The 16,537-nt window shown below is 37.5% G+C and overlaps 1 protein-coding gene across 3 annotated transcripts in view; it reads right to left on the bottom strand.

Moving 5' to 3' along the window:
* PIK3C3 (phosphatidylinositol 3-kinase catalytic subunit type 3) overlaps nt 1-16,537 on the bottom strand; it is an 81,328-nt gene that overhangs the window by 9,123 nt on the left and 55,668 nt on the right. For all 3 annotated transcript variants that reach the window (XM_052776291.1, XM_052776292.1, XM_052776293.1), the window contains one exon: nt 14,861-14,951. In XM_052776291.1, coding sequence (XP_052632251.1) covers nt 14,861-14,951 — 91 coding nt within the window. The remainder of the gene's footprint in view (nt 1-14,860; nt 14,952-16,537) is intronic.

Here is a 16,537-nt window from a genome sequence, read left to right as displayed (position 1 = left end):
CTCTCCTGGTGAAGAAATTTTTCCTAATACCGAATCTAAACCTCCCCTGGCACAACTTGAGGCCACTTCCTCTTGTCCTATCGCTTCTTACTTGGGAGAAGAGACCGAGGCCCAAAACCTCCTTTCAGGTAGCTGTAGAGAGCGATAAGGTCTCCCCTCAGCCTCCTCTGCTCCAGCCACAAAGTTTGCTTTGTGTCCAAGCCACAAGCAGCCAGTTTCTCCAGGAGAATGCTGTGGGAAACAGTGTCAAAGGCTTTACTAAAGTCTAGGTAGACAACATCCACAGCCTATCCCTCATCCACTAAGCGGTTCACCTTGTCATAGAAAGATATCGTATTATTCAAGCAGGACCCGCCTTTCATAAACCCACGCTGACTGGGCCTGATCACCTGGTTGTCCTGTATGTGTCATGTGATGGCACTCAAGATGATCTGCTCCATAACCTTCCCTGGCACCGAGGTCAGACTGACAGGCCTGTAGTTCCCTGGATCCTCCTTCTGGCCTGTCTTGTAGATGGGTGTCACATTTGCTAACCTTCAGTCAACTGGAACCTCCCCAGTTAGCCAGGACTGTTGATAAATGATTGAAAGTAGCTTGGCGAGCACTTCCGCCAGCTCCCTCGGTACCCTCGGGTGGATCCCATCTGGCCCCATAGACTTGTGTCTAAGTGGTGTAGCAGGTCGCTAACCATTTCCCCTTAAATCATCGGGTCTTCATTCTGCTCCCTGTGCCTGTCTTCCAGCTCAGGGGGTTGGGTACCCGGAGAACAACTGGTCTTACCACTAAAGACTGAGGCAAAGGTGGCGTTAAGTACCTCAGCTTTTTCCTCATCCTTTGTCACTATGTTTCCCTACACATCCAATAAAGGATGGAGATTCTCCTTAGCCCTCCTTCTGTTGCTAATGTATTTATAGAAACATTTTTTGTTGTCTTTTATGGCAGTAGCCAGATTAAGTTCTAGTTGGGCTTTGGTCTTTCTAATTTTCTGCCTGCATAACCTCACAACATCCTTGTAGTCCTCCTGAGTTGCCTGCCCCTTCTTCCAAAGGTCTCCAAACTCTTTTTTTTTTCCCCCCCTAAGTTCTAGCCAAAGCTCTCTGGGCAGCCAGGCTGGTCTTCTTCCCTGCCAGCTTGTCTTTCAGCAGATGGGGATGGTCTGCTCCTGCACCTTTAAGATTTCCTTCTTGAGGAATATCCAGCCTTCCTGGACTCCTCTGCCCTTCAGAACTGCCTCCCAAGCGACTCTGTCAACCAGGCTCCTAAACAGGCCAAACTCTGCCCTCCAGAAGTCCAAGGTAGCAGTTCAGCTGACCCCCCCCCTTGCTTCTCCAAGAATCAAAAACTCTATCATTCCATGATCGCTACTCCCAAGATTGCCTCCAGCCATCCCATCACCCACAAGTCCTTCTCTGTTCTCAAACAACAGGTCCAGCAGGGTGCCTCCCCTCGTTGGCTCACTCACCAGCTGCGTCAGGAAGTTATCTTTTCTTCCACACACTCCAGGAACCTCCTGGACTGTTTCCTCTCCGCTGTGTTATATTTCCAGCAGACATCTGTCAAGTTGAAGTCCCCCATGAGAACAAGGTCTAGTGATTATGAGACTTCTCCCAGCTGCTTATAGAATATTTTGTCTGCCTGTTCGTCCTGGTTGGGTGCCACCGTGGTATCTGCTTTGTTGGCCTTCCCCGATTCTTACCCATAAACACTCAACCCTATCATCACCATCATTAAGCTCTAGACAATCAAAATACTCCCTAACATACAGGGCTACCCCACTGCCTCTCCTTCCTTGCCTGTCCCTTCTGAAGAGTTTATAGGCATCCATTGCAGCACTCCAGACACGCGAGTCATCCCACCATGTTTCCGCGACAGCAACTATGTCTCAGTTTTCCTGCTGCACAACGGCTTCCACCTCCTCCTGTTTGTGGCCCATGCTGTGTGCATTGGTGTAGATGCACTTCATTAGGGCTATTGATCCTGCCACCTTTTTACAGGGAGAAGGCTCTAATTCCTACGTTACCATTCTCAGGCGCTTCCGTGGTTTCTAACATATCAATAACCCTTGCATCTTTGCTGCCGCATGGATCTCCATTCCCTACCTACGCTGAGACAGCAGACTGAGGGACCTCGCTAGCACACTGTCCCTCAAACATTGGCATGCTGCCCCCAGGCCTACCTCTAGGGAGCCTGGTTTTATCCCTTTCTCCCTTCAAATCTAGTTTAAAGCTCTTTCAATAAGCCTAGATACTCGTGTTCTCTAATCAACCCTATCCCCAAAGTTTAAAAGTACTAGTCACCTTGCAAAGTAGTGCTGATAACAATATGAAAATTGCCCAGCAAATTCACATCACTTGCAGAAAATTAATTGCTGCCATCTAATCACGTGCTTTATTCTCATAAAGATAAATTTCAAATGATGCGAGCTCTTGTGGAGACCATCGTGTTCCTCTAACTTCAGTCTCCTGCATAATGAGCTAGATAAAATGGTATCAAACAATTTTTGCATCAAGTATGTAACTTCTAGTTTATCTCTAAGATAGAGAGAGAAGAATCTCTTTTACAGAGTCTTTATACTGAGACAGAATGCTTCACATCCTAGGTAAATTGTTTCAATGATTAATTGCCCTATTTAACAATTGTGACTTATTTCCTATCTGAATTTGTCCCATTTCCATCTCAAACAGTTGAGCTCATTAAAACTTTTTACATTAAAGAACTGTCCATCAGAAATCTATCTCATGTAGGAAAATATCAAATTATTTAAGTTGCTTCTTAACCTTCTCCTGGATATGACTAAGGAGACTGACTGTAAGACAGAATCAAGTCTTTCCTGAACATTTTCCATGCATTCACTTTTTTTAAGCACTGACAAAAATGCGAGCCAAATTATTTCAACAACGTTCTTAATAAGGTCACATTTGTGAGATGACACTACCTTCTCTTCCCACTCTGTATTCTTTCTATGCACCAAGGATACTGCATATACAACCACCCTCTTTATGATAGCAAAATACTCTGAGATTTCAGTTTAGTATTACTCTGCATTCTTGTCAAAGGCAAGGTATTCCAGAAGAGCACCCTTCCAGCGCTACAATAAAAAGCATGTTAGCCTGCCAAGTATGGAAAGATAACGCTGCTTCACTCAAAATACTGTTATAACTCTGTTGCTGATATGTTTGAAGTAATCATAAACAGACTTTTTCCTCAACTTCCCCTCAAATAGAAGATTGATCAATATGAAAGAATACATTAAGCCCAAAAAGTTCAAACTCTCAAGGAAGCAAGTACCAAGGAGAGATTTAGAAGATATTTCAGGCTAGTATTTTATAACTTTAATCTTCATAACAAACATGATGAGAAGGAAGTTTATTATCTCCCACAGACATATAAGAAGTTTGACAGCCAACAAAGCACACAGTAGAATCCAACTGAATTTAATGGACTATTCACATGCTTGCAATTATACACAAGCTTAAATACTTGCCCAAATTAGAGCACAGACTTCTATCACATCTATTTTCACGCTCACAGAAAAGGTGATGTAATGAGAATTCAGCCAAATTGCTAACTGCAGTTTAAAAAAAAAAAATTCACTGTAACATGCTTTTACACAACTCTAGTAATGAAGCACTGCAGCGATCTTCTACTTTGTTCATAGAAGTACTTCTCAGAAAGTCTTGCAGTTAGCGATATTAAGATGCAGCCTCATTCTATGAATTAATGACTATTTAAACCTGCTTCCCACCTTCCCCAGGAACAGACTGGCACACTGATACATGTGGCTTTCCACTGTTTACCCACAGCTAGATCTTAAAAGCAGTTTGCAGTTAACAGCAGGATCAAATGCTGCTGAGTACTAGAACTTTGCATGAAAGTTTTTCAGTACTGCAATTAAAACTGACTGCAGCCTAACTGAGAAGAAACATGGCAAGATGACAAATTACCTCTTGAGATGCAACAACAGCAACAAGATTAACATACATTGACTTATAGTTCTTACAACAAAACCAGTAGTAATTCTTGTTTGAAATCTGTGAGTTCCAAAGTAAACCATGTATTCTAAAAGCCAACAATTTCTCACAGAGGAGGTGCAACTAGGCAGAGATTTTTGCATGGTATCAAAAAAAAAAAGTGAATTGGCACGTCAAATTCTGATGAGTTATACCATTGTCTCATTCTACACAATTAAGAATGGCCACCGTGAAGGCATCAAAAACATCTCACCTGAATTATTCAGAGTTCTGACTTTGGCATTTAAATTAAGTGAATTGTTTTAGTTTAGTCATTAGTATCTGTCAAAGAGAAAACAAACATACTTGCTGAATCTGGTTAAACTTTTGCTTTGTTTCCAGAGAGGAAAGTTTTAAGCCCCACACTGTATACACATATTGATTTTAAACATCAGATCTCAACAGCAGGATTTCAGTGTTTAAGGTTAAAAAGGCTGGATAAAGAACTAGAGAGTCCATGAAGATACTGACATCAACTTGAAGGTTTCAAGTTGTCCATCTCCTATCCCCCTGCACAGCGGACGGTTCAGTGTTAAAGCATAAAAGAACAGGATTGCACAGTTGTATAAATATGCCTGACTAGAAATTTTATTATACTTCAGTTAAAACTGAAGCATCCTGTAAGAAAGCTCCTGTTAAGTTATCGTGATAGAGTTTTTCTTTTTCAAAAGACAAAGAAAATAAAAATTAAAAGGGGAAGAGGCCATAAATCATGAGGGACAGTTCAGAAGAAAATATGGGGACGTGGGGGTGAGGGGAGAAGCATTTAAGTATAAATTACTTGGAACTGAACTGATGATGAGAACAGAAAAAAAAGCTGATCATCGCTTGCTGCAGAATCGCAGAGGATGGAATCTTAGCAAGGTAAGAAGGCAAAAAAGTAAAAGAATGTATTGTATAGTAAAACCACCAAGAAATACTACTTTGCACAGCGCTTATTCCATCCAAAATTACAGGTTTATCAACCACAGATGAAACAAACCCAAGAAAAAAAGCACAAGAGGAGGAATTGGATAGTTAGTAGCTTCCCTCACCTTCCAGCACAGTGTGCAAAACCAATAGAATAAGAGGTAGTGTTTTGTTCGTGGAGTTTTTTTGTTTTGTTTTCTGTAACTGATAGGTATCAAAGGTCTTCCCACATTCCATTACTGCTGCCCCATGCAATGAACTTCTCAGTATCTGGAGAGGTTTCAGATTAAACCGTTAAATAAAAAGATCTTCCTTTTTTAATGCAAAGATGAACTTATACAGCACTTATTTTTAATATGGTCTAAAGTTGCATTTACATATTTTATTTATAACCAGATCACAGTTTGCAGATACATTATTATGCTTTCTAGAATAGTTTAAACATAAGGATTAAGGTACTAAGATATGGGAGGGAGGGTGTGAAATAACAAAAACGGACATCAGTTTTGACTATACTTTTGCTAAAACAAACAAACAAAACCACCAAAACCCAAACCACAATCACCCTGTGAGATCCCAGTCAAAATTAGAATTAACTTCCTCTTTTCCTCTACCTGCCAAAACCAAACAAAACACCTCAACCCAAAATCAAGTGGTCACTTCATCCATCTACTGCAAAAAAACCCCAAACCCAGGATCCTATGATGACACAGCATGATCAGAGCAAATACTAACTAGAATCCCACATCTTAAATTCTGGGGTAAGAAAAGGAACTCCTACACCACAAGTGTTAATATGGGGAAGTAGAACATCATGAAAGATAAGACTGAAGTAGAAATTAAACTATTTCATGGTAAACACTGCTATTTCACACACTCACAAAAAAAACCCCCAACAAACCAAAAACCAAACACCCCCCCCGCCAAAAACCCCCCAACCCCCAAAACCTGTTTTAAAGACATGAAATTTCAAAACCTGTAAACCTTATGTATTGTTATATTTGATATGACATTTCACTAGAAAAAGAAAAGTTATAAAGTTAACTGAGAGGGAAAGAGCATAACATCTACCAGAATAACGGGCAGCGTTAACTGCTGGTAAACTCGCACTTTATTTTTGCTTGAAGTGTCTTCAAGGAGAACTAAAAAGACTATCATTTCGAAAATGGTATCAAACATGCTGTATGAAGCTGATTTCACAGAAAACTCCCAGTCAGGCTCACAGAGCTGTGTACTGTATAAAATCAGGATGGCAATAAAGAGGAGATGAAATACTCAAGAAAGCCCTAATCATCATATTAAAAATTGCAGTTAAAGGTCTGAGATAATAGCAGGCCTACGTCTTCATTCACTTGAATGAATCTCCAAGTTTACCCTTCTCTCTTTTGGTATTTTGTATTGTCAGCCTTAGGATTGAGAGATCGTACACAAACCCAGTCGGGAATAGTGCTAGTGCAGGTAAGTGCACTTCATTGCAAAGTTCCAAGATCTTCACTTACACTTTTTGCTCCTTAACCACACTGTATTAAAGTCAGGAATTTTTCTTTTTTACTAAAAAACATCTCGCTGCTAAAACATTACCTGAAATGGATTAGGTACTTAAGGCTCAAGGTTAAGAGAAGCTTTTTAGAAATTGTTAGGAAGTTTTATAAACTTCAGGGCAGTATCCAAATCCAAGCTTCATGAACATTTGTAGCTATGTTTTTTGTAATTACTGAAGAAAGGAGTAATACATTTTGAGGTAACATATCACAAGTACATATGAGAACCCTTTCTCAATGCTATTCAGTTTTCAGACTAATTGCAAGTCAGCCATTCTGAAGACTGGTGGCTGCTCTACTATTTATTTTTCCAGCAACATTAAGCAGCACTGCTTGTGTTTTCTGTCACTACTAGGTACATAATTTTATCACTCCATAATTTTATTGCTCCAATATGGTATTGCTCATTGCAAAGTCAGCTGCTTAAATTTAAGAGAAACTTCAGTGTCCTTTTTTGTTGGGTCACAATATGCACTGGATCTAAGCACCCTGACTACTACCAAAACGTCAGATAAAAATCAACTGATAGCCAAAAAAGAAAGAAACAAAATTTAGTGGGGTTTTCATGATTATTTTTACTGTTTTGCCTTATAATTGTCACCAACAGTCAGCATCCAACATTCATGTAGCAGAACTTGGCTGCAAAATGGTTGGCTTAACCCTTACTATGTTTCATCTTTTTCAGCAAAAGACTTTCTTGCTTTCCGTATTGCTTGCAGTCCAAACAACTCACATTACAAACTCCTAGAATGCTCTATTTGCATGAGCAATTTCATTTGAAAGACTATCCCGACAAAAGCTTTTGTTTTCAAGGCTTTGATTTGAACAAACTGCAGTTTCTAAACAAGCCTGTGTAGGTTTCTCTAATTTTTTTTATTTTTTTTTTTTAAATAGAAGCAGTAAAGATGTTAGTGAACATCTCTAAATTGAACTTCCATGAAAATCAGGGTTTCAGCTGCTGCAAAACGCAAAGATGATACTGTTACAGCTCAGAATTTCAACATATTGGTCAAAAACTTATAATCAAATAGACAGCGTGATATAAAGCAACGGGAGTGTTCTCACACTTGGTTCATGTTGTGATGTTTATTCCATTTTTTTTAAATTTCGAAATGAATTAATATACATGCAAAATTAACAACCTAGAAACAGAAAAGCTGGGTGTGCAGCTGCAGCGTCATTACCCAAATGGACAGAAAGATGAACGTCTGCCTAGGCAAAATAAGCTCCATGTCAATGTGACACTTTTACAAAGAATAAACCTCCCCAGAGCAGCAAGCAAGTATAAATACTGAAACAAACAGACTGTAACTAGCAAAACTGAGCTTATTTCTCCAATAAAAGTAAACTTCCTCTTGACATTAATAAATCTCAGAAACCTTTCCTAGCTCCACCTTTTAACAAATACTTGTATTTTCAGTCAGGTGAAAAGACACAGATATCCACTGCCTAAAAAGGCATGTCAAGCACCAAATTAGAAGCCCTTTCCATTTCACTAATTTGTAAGCTCAACCCTCAATTATCCATTGAGCGACTCCTGGGGAGGACAGAAGAGAAGGAAAGAGCACAGGGAGTTTTACTACAACCCAGCTGAAGAAACTGGCAACACTAGCTCAGGTTTACAAACAAGCTAGCTCAGAAATTCTTTTTTTACCTCAAGTCACATCATATCTCTGCTTCAGCTTTTATGGCTGTAGAACAAAAATCATTTTACCTTGATATGTTTAATGTAAAAGGAACAAAAACATGCCTGCTTTCTCTTCTTGCTAGTTCCAAACAATTACAGTACTCATATTCTTATTAAGGAGGATGAGACCTAGTCAATGTTTGCATATATTTGGGAGACACAGAGGGTGTCTCAGTGTTACAACCCATAGAAAGAAAATTCTCCACTCTCCTGAATGGTTTGATTTTAGCCTTTTCTGTGTATACCCAAAGGTGCTATCAAAACTGAATGGGGCTCCTTTCACCAACATCAGTTACCTACTGCTTGCTGGACGCCAGGTATTTGCTGGTTTGCTATGTTCACAATAACCTCGCCTGTAAATAAAACAGTTGCAGCATCTTTGCAGCACCTTCTTTAATCAATGGGCATCTGAAACACAGCTCAGTCAATTAGGACACTGTCCTTTAATGCCTGCTGGGTTCTTTGCGAGCCAATGAATCACTGGTCCCTAATGTTTTCTAATTTAAAGGTCAAATTTGCTATGAAGGACAGATAGAAACCATCTGGCTTTCCTGTAGAAAAATCAAAAGCTTTTTTTGTTAGGAGGTGACAATGCTGAATACATTAGCTACATCTGAAGAGTGATGGTCTACCTCTTCCTTATGCAAAACTGGTTATATAATTGGCTCCAGATTTTAGTCATTACTACTTAAATTTATAGCACTGGCTAATTTAAAAAAGCCCAACAGTTAGCAATTAGTGTTGCAGCTGTACTGGAAATGAAAAAGCAAGTAGCACTGGCAGAAAAAAGGTGTGCGTAGGGAAATCTTCATTGTATCATCAGTTATGCACTGACGAGTCAACGTAAAGAGGTTTCAGCCCACCCTTTTTCCTGAAAACTGAGAAGTGCAAAAACATAAGCAAAGAGTAGAAAATTTAAAGGCAATTACCTCAGAGGCCACAGAAAGGGAGAGGCAAAATGGGGAGACTCTTCCCCTACTTTTCAATTTAATTTCATTTTGTGACATTTTTTGAGCCAAAGCGGGTTTTCAGAACAGCCTAAATCAGAGGATGGCAGTAAGAGATAGTGTCATGAACCATGAAGTGAAGCACCCTAAACTGACAGTTTTCTTTATAAATAGTATGGAGAGGACAAAAGGAGATGAAAGGATCAAAAAACCAAATAATTTTAAACTCTGCAGCTACTTTTTCTTGGTCAAAAATTGTCAAATGTTTTACTGTTAAAACACCAAGAATGTGAATAGGGTTCCTATGGTTTTGAGGACGGGGACAATTTTGCGTAGTTGGTAATTGCTGTTTTCTGGGTTTTTCTATAGGGAAAAGTAGTGATCAAAACTGGAGTGAGGGAAGTGAGTCACTAAAACGAGCTTTTCTTACAACTGAAAGGTACTAGCCAATTTACCCAGTGATATTGGGTATACACACTGAAAGTAGATAGTTGGTTGAAAAAACATTTTTCCATAAACTTTCAAAGAATAGTTGTGAAACTTCAAACAGAGCTTTTTTTTGTTTTCAGGCCAATGCTGACTTACTCATTTTCAGTCCAATTTTAGGTGTAAGAATGCATCATTAAGGTCAGCACTGATTTAATTTCTGAAAGCAAATGTTATGGAAAGCAAGTAAGAAGTTATTGTCAAATTTTGGTATGGTCTAAATCCACATCTCCAGTTGAAGTCAATGGGAGCTTCTGGTTCTTTTCACACTAACAGGGAGAAAATATCCACAATTGTCGTCATTCTCCAGTAAGAAAAATCAGTTTGTGTAGAGCTTACTTTCTTTTGAACAAGAAGAATGTGAAAGTACCTTTACAGATGACAGGAACAGAGCACCCAGTTCTACTTACACCATCCTGTGCCATAAACCATGTAAAACAGGTTTATTCTGTACTTATTTTACAGAAAGTTGTACATGACAAGCTGCTGTTCCAATTTTGCCTTCACTTGATACATATTTCTCCCAAGACGTTTCACAACTATTGGACAGAAATGACAACTGGACAATATGCTTTCAGTCAGATTTTAAGCTTGATTATACAATTACATTCTGCCAGTTAGCTCCTTGGGATGTCAGGTTGTTACTGGAAGGTAGATGGTATTTTGGTAAAAACAGTCTCCAACTATAAAGATCCTGCCTTCTCTTTTGTTCTTCAAGTTAATAATAATATTCCTTAAGAGTGCTTTCTACACTCAGATTTTTCTAAAAAGTGTCATTTAGCATACCAGTCTGAAATTCTTAAAAAAAAAAAAAAAAATCACAATTCAAATCATCCAATGCCTCACTGAAGACGACGCCCCACATTATAGTTTCTTTCATGATCTTACTTTGTTTCCTTATTTGTCTGAACATAAAGTCCAAAGATTGCTGACATCCAACCATCTTTCCTAACTAGTGAGCATGCTGTTACAATACACATATATGTGTCACAGGAAGTGACAAAAGACAGCACAAGAAATCAAGCCATACAAAATGATAGTAGTATTCTTTACTCATTTTATTCTAGCTGTCATTATCATATGGTATATGTAAATTTTATTTTTATTTAGAATATGTATATGATTACAAAAATTAAACCTTCATTCTGGCTGTAAAAACTCAGTAGATTACTTTCTCTGAAAGTTTAGAGAAGGGGAACACCAAAAATATTTCCAAAGGCAGCTTTACTCGCAAGCATGTCTTCACACCTTACTGTGTTTTTCACCAGTGGGCAGGTATGTTCTGCAACATAAATCACCTCCCTGCCTATCAGAAGCGAGGATGACGCATTATTTCACTTTGTGAAGCTAAAGATTAGACTGGAACTTTGGCTACCATCTAACATCGCAATGCTTTCACTTTGAGGAATCAAAACTGTGACCATTAAAGAAAAATCTTCCTTTAGAAATAATCTTTAGAGTAATTCATGCCTACTTGGTAACAGCAGTATAGCTGCACCTACTGAAAAATTCCAATACCAAAGATCTCTATACCAAACAAATTGTTCTCTAAAATAATTGAAGTATAATACTCCCTTCAGTAAACATTCCTTTGTTTAAAAACAAGAACTCTTTTTTTCCCCTGCTATATAATTTTCCATGTAGTTTACTCAAACTAGTTTTCTGATTTATCACCGAATTTAGATAAACGTAACCTATCTAGTTACCTCAGTGACTTGACTTCAGCTGCCTGTGAGACCAGAGCCTCACCGGCTCACCAGCTCCCTAAAGCAAAACTGCAGGCTCTACAAAACAGAGAATGAGTATTACTACAGCACCAATAACGAAAATACTGGCTATGAACTTCCAGCTACTCTGTTAAGCAGGATACCTTCTTAGATACGGAAACATTTGTAAATCTCTGCCTTCGTCTTCCATGAAAGTGGTATCATGGTTGAAATGGCTATTGACTTGATTCACACAAAGGTAATTTAATTTTGCAGTTCAGTCCAAAATGGATCTTTAGCTAATTTGAGTCTGTTGAAATATATATGGATTTTTTGTTTAAAGCTTTAAGAAAAAAAATAAAAATCAATTGAGATGCTGAAAGCATTTATTCAATTTTCCTACAACAAGGTACAGTATTATCTTGTTAAATGACTGAACAGACTTGCCACTCAGCCCAAGAGATGCAAGACACCTTGTTTTGGTTTTTTTTTTATTAGTAATAACAAAGCTCATAACTGATTTGAGACAGGCTAATGGGTATTTAATATCCAAAAGTTTTCTAACGCATTATTTAAAAAACCAAACAATGACCTACTGACCATTCTATAATGGGTTAAAATGATTCTGATACTAGCCCATTTACAGCTGATTTGCTAACTGTTTTTTTTAAAGCAAAAAAGTAAAACCAAAATTGAGAACTAAAGAAAACTACTGTCGTAGGAGCTTTGAACATAGTTGTATGCATTCAGTAGATCATAATGTCAACAGCAGCTTTATGGAAGGGTCCTCTGTTCACCTACTCTTTAGGGAGCCCATTATGATGTATTATTTTTGCACAAATTCCAGGAGTATATTCAAAGGATAATTTTTGAACTAAAAGGACCAAACCTGAACAGTTAATAGCAGTTAAAAACAGCTGAGCTATCAGAAAAAAATGAGAGTTTATATAAAATAACAATACTTGTGGGAGGGCTGAAAAGTCTATGAATTACAAATAAAACATTTATGAACAAGCTAAACAATCTGGTTATCTTTCTGATAATATCTTATTGTGTGGGTTTTGTTTTGTTTTTTAAAGGAACAAGCACACTGTAAATGAACTTAAAGAACTTGGGAAAGTGAAACCTTTTCCTCTCAAAACATTTGAAAATGTGAAAGTGATTTGCATTCCTTATCAGAAATACTTGCCTTACTGGTTCAGTTCTAGCTCTTTTCACATTTTAAAGCCTCTGTGAATAGACAGACTTGAACCTATCATGAGGGTAAAAGTCACAGTTCACCAAGCTGCAGCATTGTCAGAGTCAGTATCCCAATAACTAATTGCGGCTTTTGACCTAATAGCGGTCTGTCATATAACAACTAAGCTTATGTTCTTTTCATGCAAAGAATGCACTATTATTTATACTTTGTAAGGGAATTTAGAAGTAACCACGTTGATCTAATTCATAGCTCTTAGAACTTCCTTTTAGCTTTTGCTTCCTTCCACGATCTCCAATCAGATACAATACAATCATACTTTACATAATCTTGATTTTTAACTACTGTACATCAGTGAACTGTAACATGCTTAGAAGCTGTAGAAAAGACTTGTTGGCTTTCAATTCTGTATCTCAATTTGTTACTTAAAGAAAATTATATAGGAAATTTATATAGATTAAGAGTTTTAGAAGTGTCTGAAATACTCAAATGTTGCTACATTAAAACAATCCTTTACAAATATTTTACAGAATCTGACATCCTATTATCATTAACTACAGAAAGCAATATACCCTTGGACAGCACTTCTACAGGGTTTACCAACATAAAATACAATGCCAAGATACTACTAAGAAACAAGGATCTTGCACGTTAATTGGCAGTGAACACTGGGAGACTGATTAATAAATGTCAGAGCTCACGAAAGAGCATCCAAGGCAAGAACGAACATAATTACGTCAAGTGACAGTGACTCTGGACAGAGGCGAGTAAGATTAAAATACGCAGCAAGTCTCAAACTTACTGCTGCAAACATGAAAGAACCAGCACTTCTGGAATTCAATGAAACCATCAGTTTGACCTTTTGATGACTACTGCAGTCAACGACAAACTTTCCAAAATTAGCCCCTGCACTACCTGTAGATGCATACTTTAACTTCTCCCAGGATTTGTTGTGCATCTATTCGTAGACTTTGCAATCTAGAAGGGTTTCCCTTCCTTACTGTATCATGGAAATAAAAAAAAAAAAAAAGTATTTCTCCTCATTTTTCCAATACGTAGCCTGAAACAAACATGTCTTCTTTATAAAGATGAAATTCATAGGCATGCGTTGCAAGTACACCATTAGGAAGGTCTCTTCTTTCAAAAGAAAGTCTCTCCAGGAAAATGTAGTTACTCCCAGAACTTGGTAGGTATTGAACCATTTCTGTTTTCTACTTGAAGCCTTTATCTCCCATGTTCTATGTGAGTAACTTACTCAATCTTTGCAGGGCATTTAGGGACAGAGGTGAGGTTCAAATATTGATATGAAAAAAGAATTAGCTGTGAGTTTCTCAGGAAAAGTATCAAGTGGAGGGAGGGCTGTCATCTTTACCACAAAATACAGCACTTCTGGCTAGCTCAGTCTTCCTGGAAATGAAACTGAACAGCTACATGAACTCTTTGTATTAATTTGAAACCAAGCAACTCTGAACGGAAATGCTCAAATTCTTGCAGGCAAAAGGAAAAATTTGGTTGGAGTCACAATTTACTTTTCTTTAAGGGTATTAGAACATGAAATATTAATTTAAAGATTCTGAATCTTTGCTTTCATAGCTTATTGAAAACACTGAAGAACAGCCTATTTTAGAGAAAATCCACTGCTTGAATAAAAATTACACTGAACTGATTTCCATTGGATACACAGGCTCCACAAAGTCTTTCGTGGAATTAAAACAGATAGCCTTTCACTATAAATCAGGTTATAAAAAAGCCAACATTTGCCTAAAATATAAGTGTAATGAAATCGAGATGAACATTTATCCAGTATTTTTTAATGTCAACTGTTGTTGAAACATCAAATGGAGAAGAATGATTCAGGTTGGTGCAAAGGGACAGAATTAGAATTATGGGACACGAGTTTGTTTTCACAACAAACAAAATTCTTGGTGATGAAGACATACTAATCTACTGGTTTTAAATCTTCGGCAGACTGGTTTTATAAAACCATCTATGACTTACAGGATTCTAGACTAGATGGAACAATCTTTCACGATATAGTCAGTGTTGATTGCTTCACTTATCAAAAGTTTCATAAGGTAGGATCACTGTTCTTAGCAGAATGCTAAAATACCACTTGGAACAGAGTGCTAAAGCAGACTTTGCACTACCACATGGATGATAAAGAGCAATTCTGTATTTATGGGCACATGTGCTAAGTGATCTCAAAAGTATATTCTCCTATCTTTAACTTCAATTATTCTAGAAATTGCTCAAAACTTATAAAACAGGATCAAGTATTTTCAGGTCAGTTACAAATAAGTCACCACAAGTGACTGACAATTTCATGACATGATCGTGAGTTGGGTCACTGCAAGACAAGGAAAGCTTTCCAGTTACCTTTTTTACAGTCTTATCAGGCTCAAGAGCAATATCTGGAATGTTGGCATCCACCATGAGGGAAAATAAGTTCAAGATCAAGTTGGAATACCTAAGCAGAAGAGCAAATTAGGTAAAACACTTTGTAAACTGTACAAAAGACATTTTGCAAACAACTTCATTTAAGAACACATCATCATCTTAATGTGAATTGGTAATGCTTCAGAGGAGGTGTATTCATAACACTTTAGTTGAACATATTTATGTTAAAAACATAAGGTACCCGATATTAGCAGTGAAAGTTTAACCCTCAAACCGTCTCAAACTGCCAAAACTGAACAGACTGCTCTGGTTTTATTATAATTTTCTAAAAATTGTCAGCACATTTATTCAGAAACACATCAAATATAAACTGTGATTTCATATATTGAAAGATTTAATGCCATTTTCTACCTCTAGTAGGACAAACATATGCTAGTATATTGATTCAAAGGTTATTTTTTATTAAAAAGGATATCAGTGATACAGCAGTATTATATAAATTAGCATTCAAACAGCTGAAGTCTTCACAATTACAAGAAATGATTTTTCAAGTTGCTTCAAGGGCTTTTGCCGTAACAAGTTGAATATAAGTGATTTTACCAGATCCAAGTCTGCAGTTGCTCAGTTAAGCTGCAATAACATTGGTAGGCATGCTACACTTACGAAGTACAAATGTAATCTATAACCATTAAAAAAGACAAGACAGAGTATAGTTTTCAGTCTTAACATGATATCGGAAGTACTCACGAATCTTTTAAAGAACATCATTTTGCCCTTGCAGGAAATTAGCTGTAAGTTGCTTTTTGAAAGGATAATTTTCAAGCTGTTCAACATAAACTGAAACTTCCCTTCCTCTGTAAAGAGATCTAATCCCCTTTCAGAGACAAAGTAGGTAACTGACTTCAAAATCTGAAATATTGCTTTGCTAAGAACACTAGGAGCTTCACAGACGATAGAAAATGAATTCTTAGCAGCAAAACTTGTTTATGAGCAAGCTGCTCAATAAGCTGACAATTGCAAGGAGTACAAAGTATTTTAACTACACAAAAGGACTGCTTCATAGCTGTATTTTACAAAGTAAATACTGCTCAACAACAACAAAAAAATCTCTCTAGAAAGCATAATTCCATCAAAAACTCTTGACACTTCATTATTATCTGGGACTAGCACTACCTAACACATTCCAATATAAGTTTTAACTCTTTATAAACACAAACATTTAACATAAACTGTCTGGGCAGAAATTTTCAGTGTCTTATTTGTTTCAGCTGTTCTGCTTCACTTTCCCAGGGGCAAGGGACTGGAATCAGGAAAATTACCTTTATCACAGATTAAAAGAAAGGTTAGACTACCATTTTGTTTCAGATCTGGTTAAGAAATCTGGCAGTCAAGTTGCTTTGGTGCCAGAAACAGACACCATAGGTTGTAATGAAAATTTTTTCTACTTGCCTGAAACAAGCAAATCTCATTTTGAACATGCATAAGTCTTACAGCTATGTTCTCTCAAGTCTCTTCCTAGGTCATTTGTAGTTCTCCCTTTGAACTGACCCAGGAGTCCAGAGTCTGAGTCCCTTTTGCTCTTGAACCACACAGAGAATAAGAGCTTATGAGCAGTACAGGTTACTAGGGTTATTTAAGAGATGGAGGTTTGTAAAA

This window comes from Harpia harpyja, chromosome Z (assembly GCF_026419915.1).
Source record: "Harpia harpyja isolate bHarHar1 chromosome Z, bHarHar1 primary haplotype, whole genome shotgun sequence".
Lineage (NCBI taxonomy): Eukaryota > Metazoa > Chordata > Aves > Accipitriformes > Accipitridae > Harpia > Harpia harpyja.
This window is presented reverse-complemented; position numbering and strand designations above follow the sequence as displayed.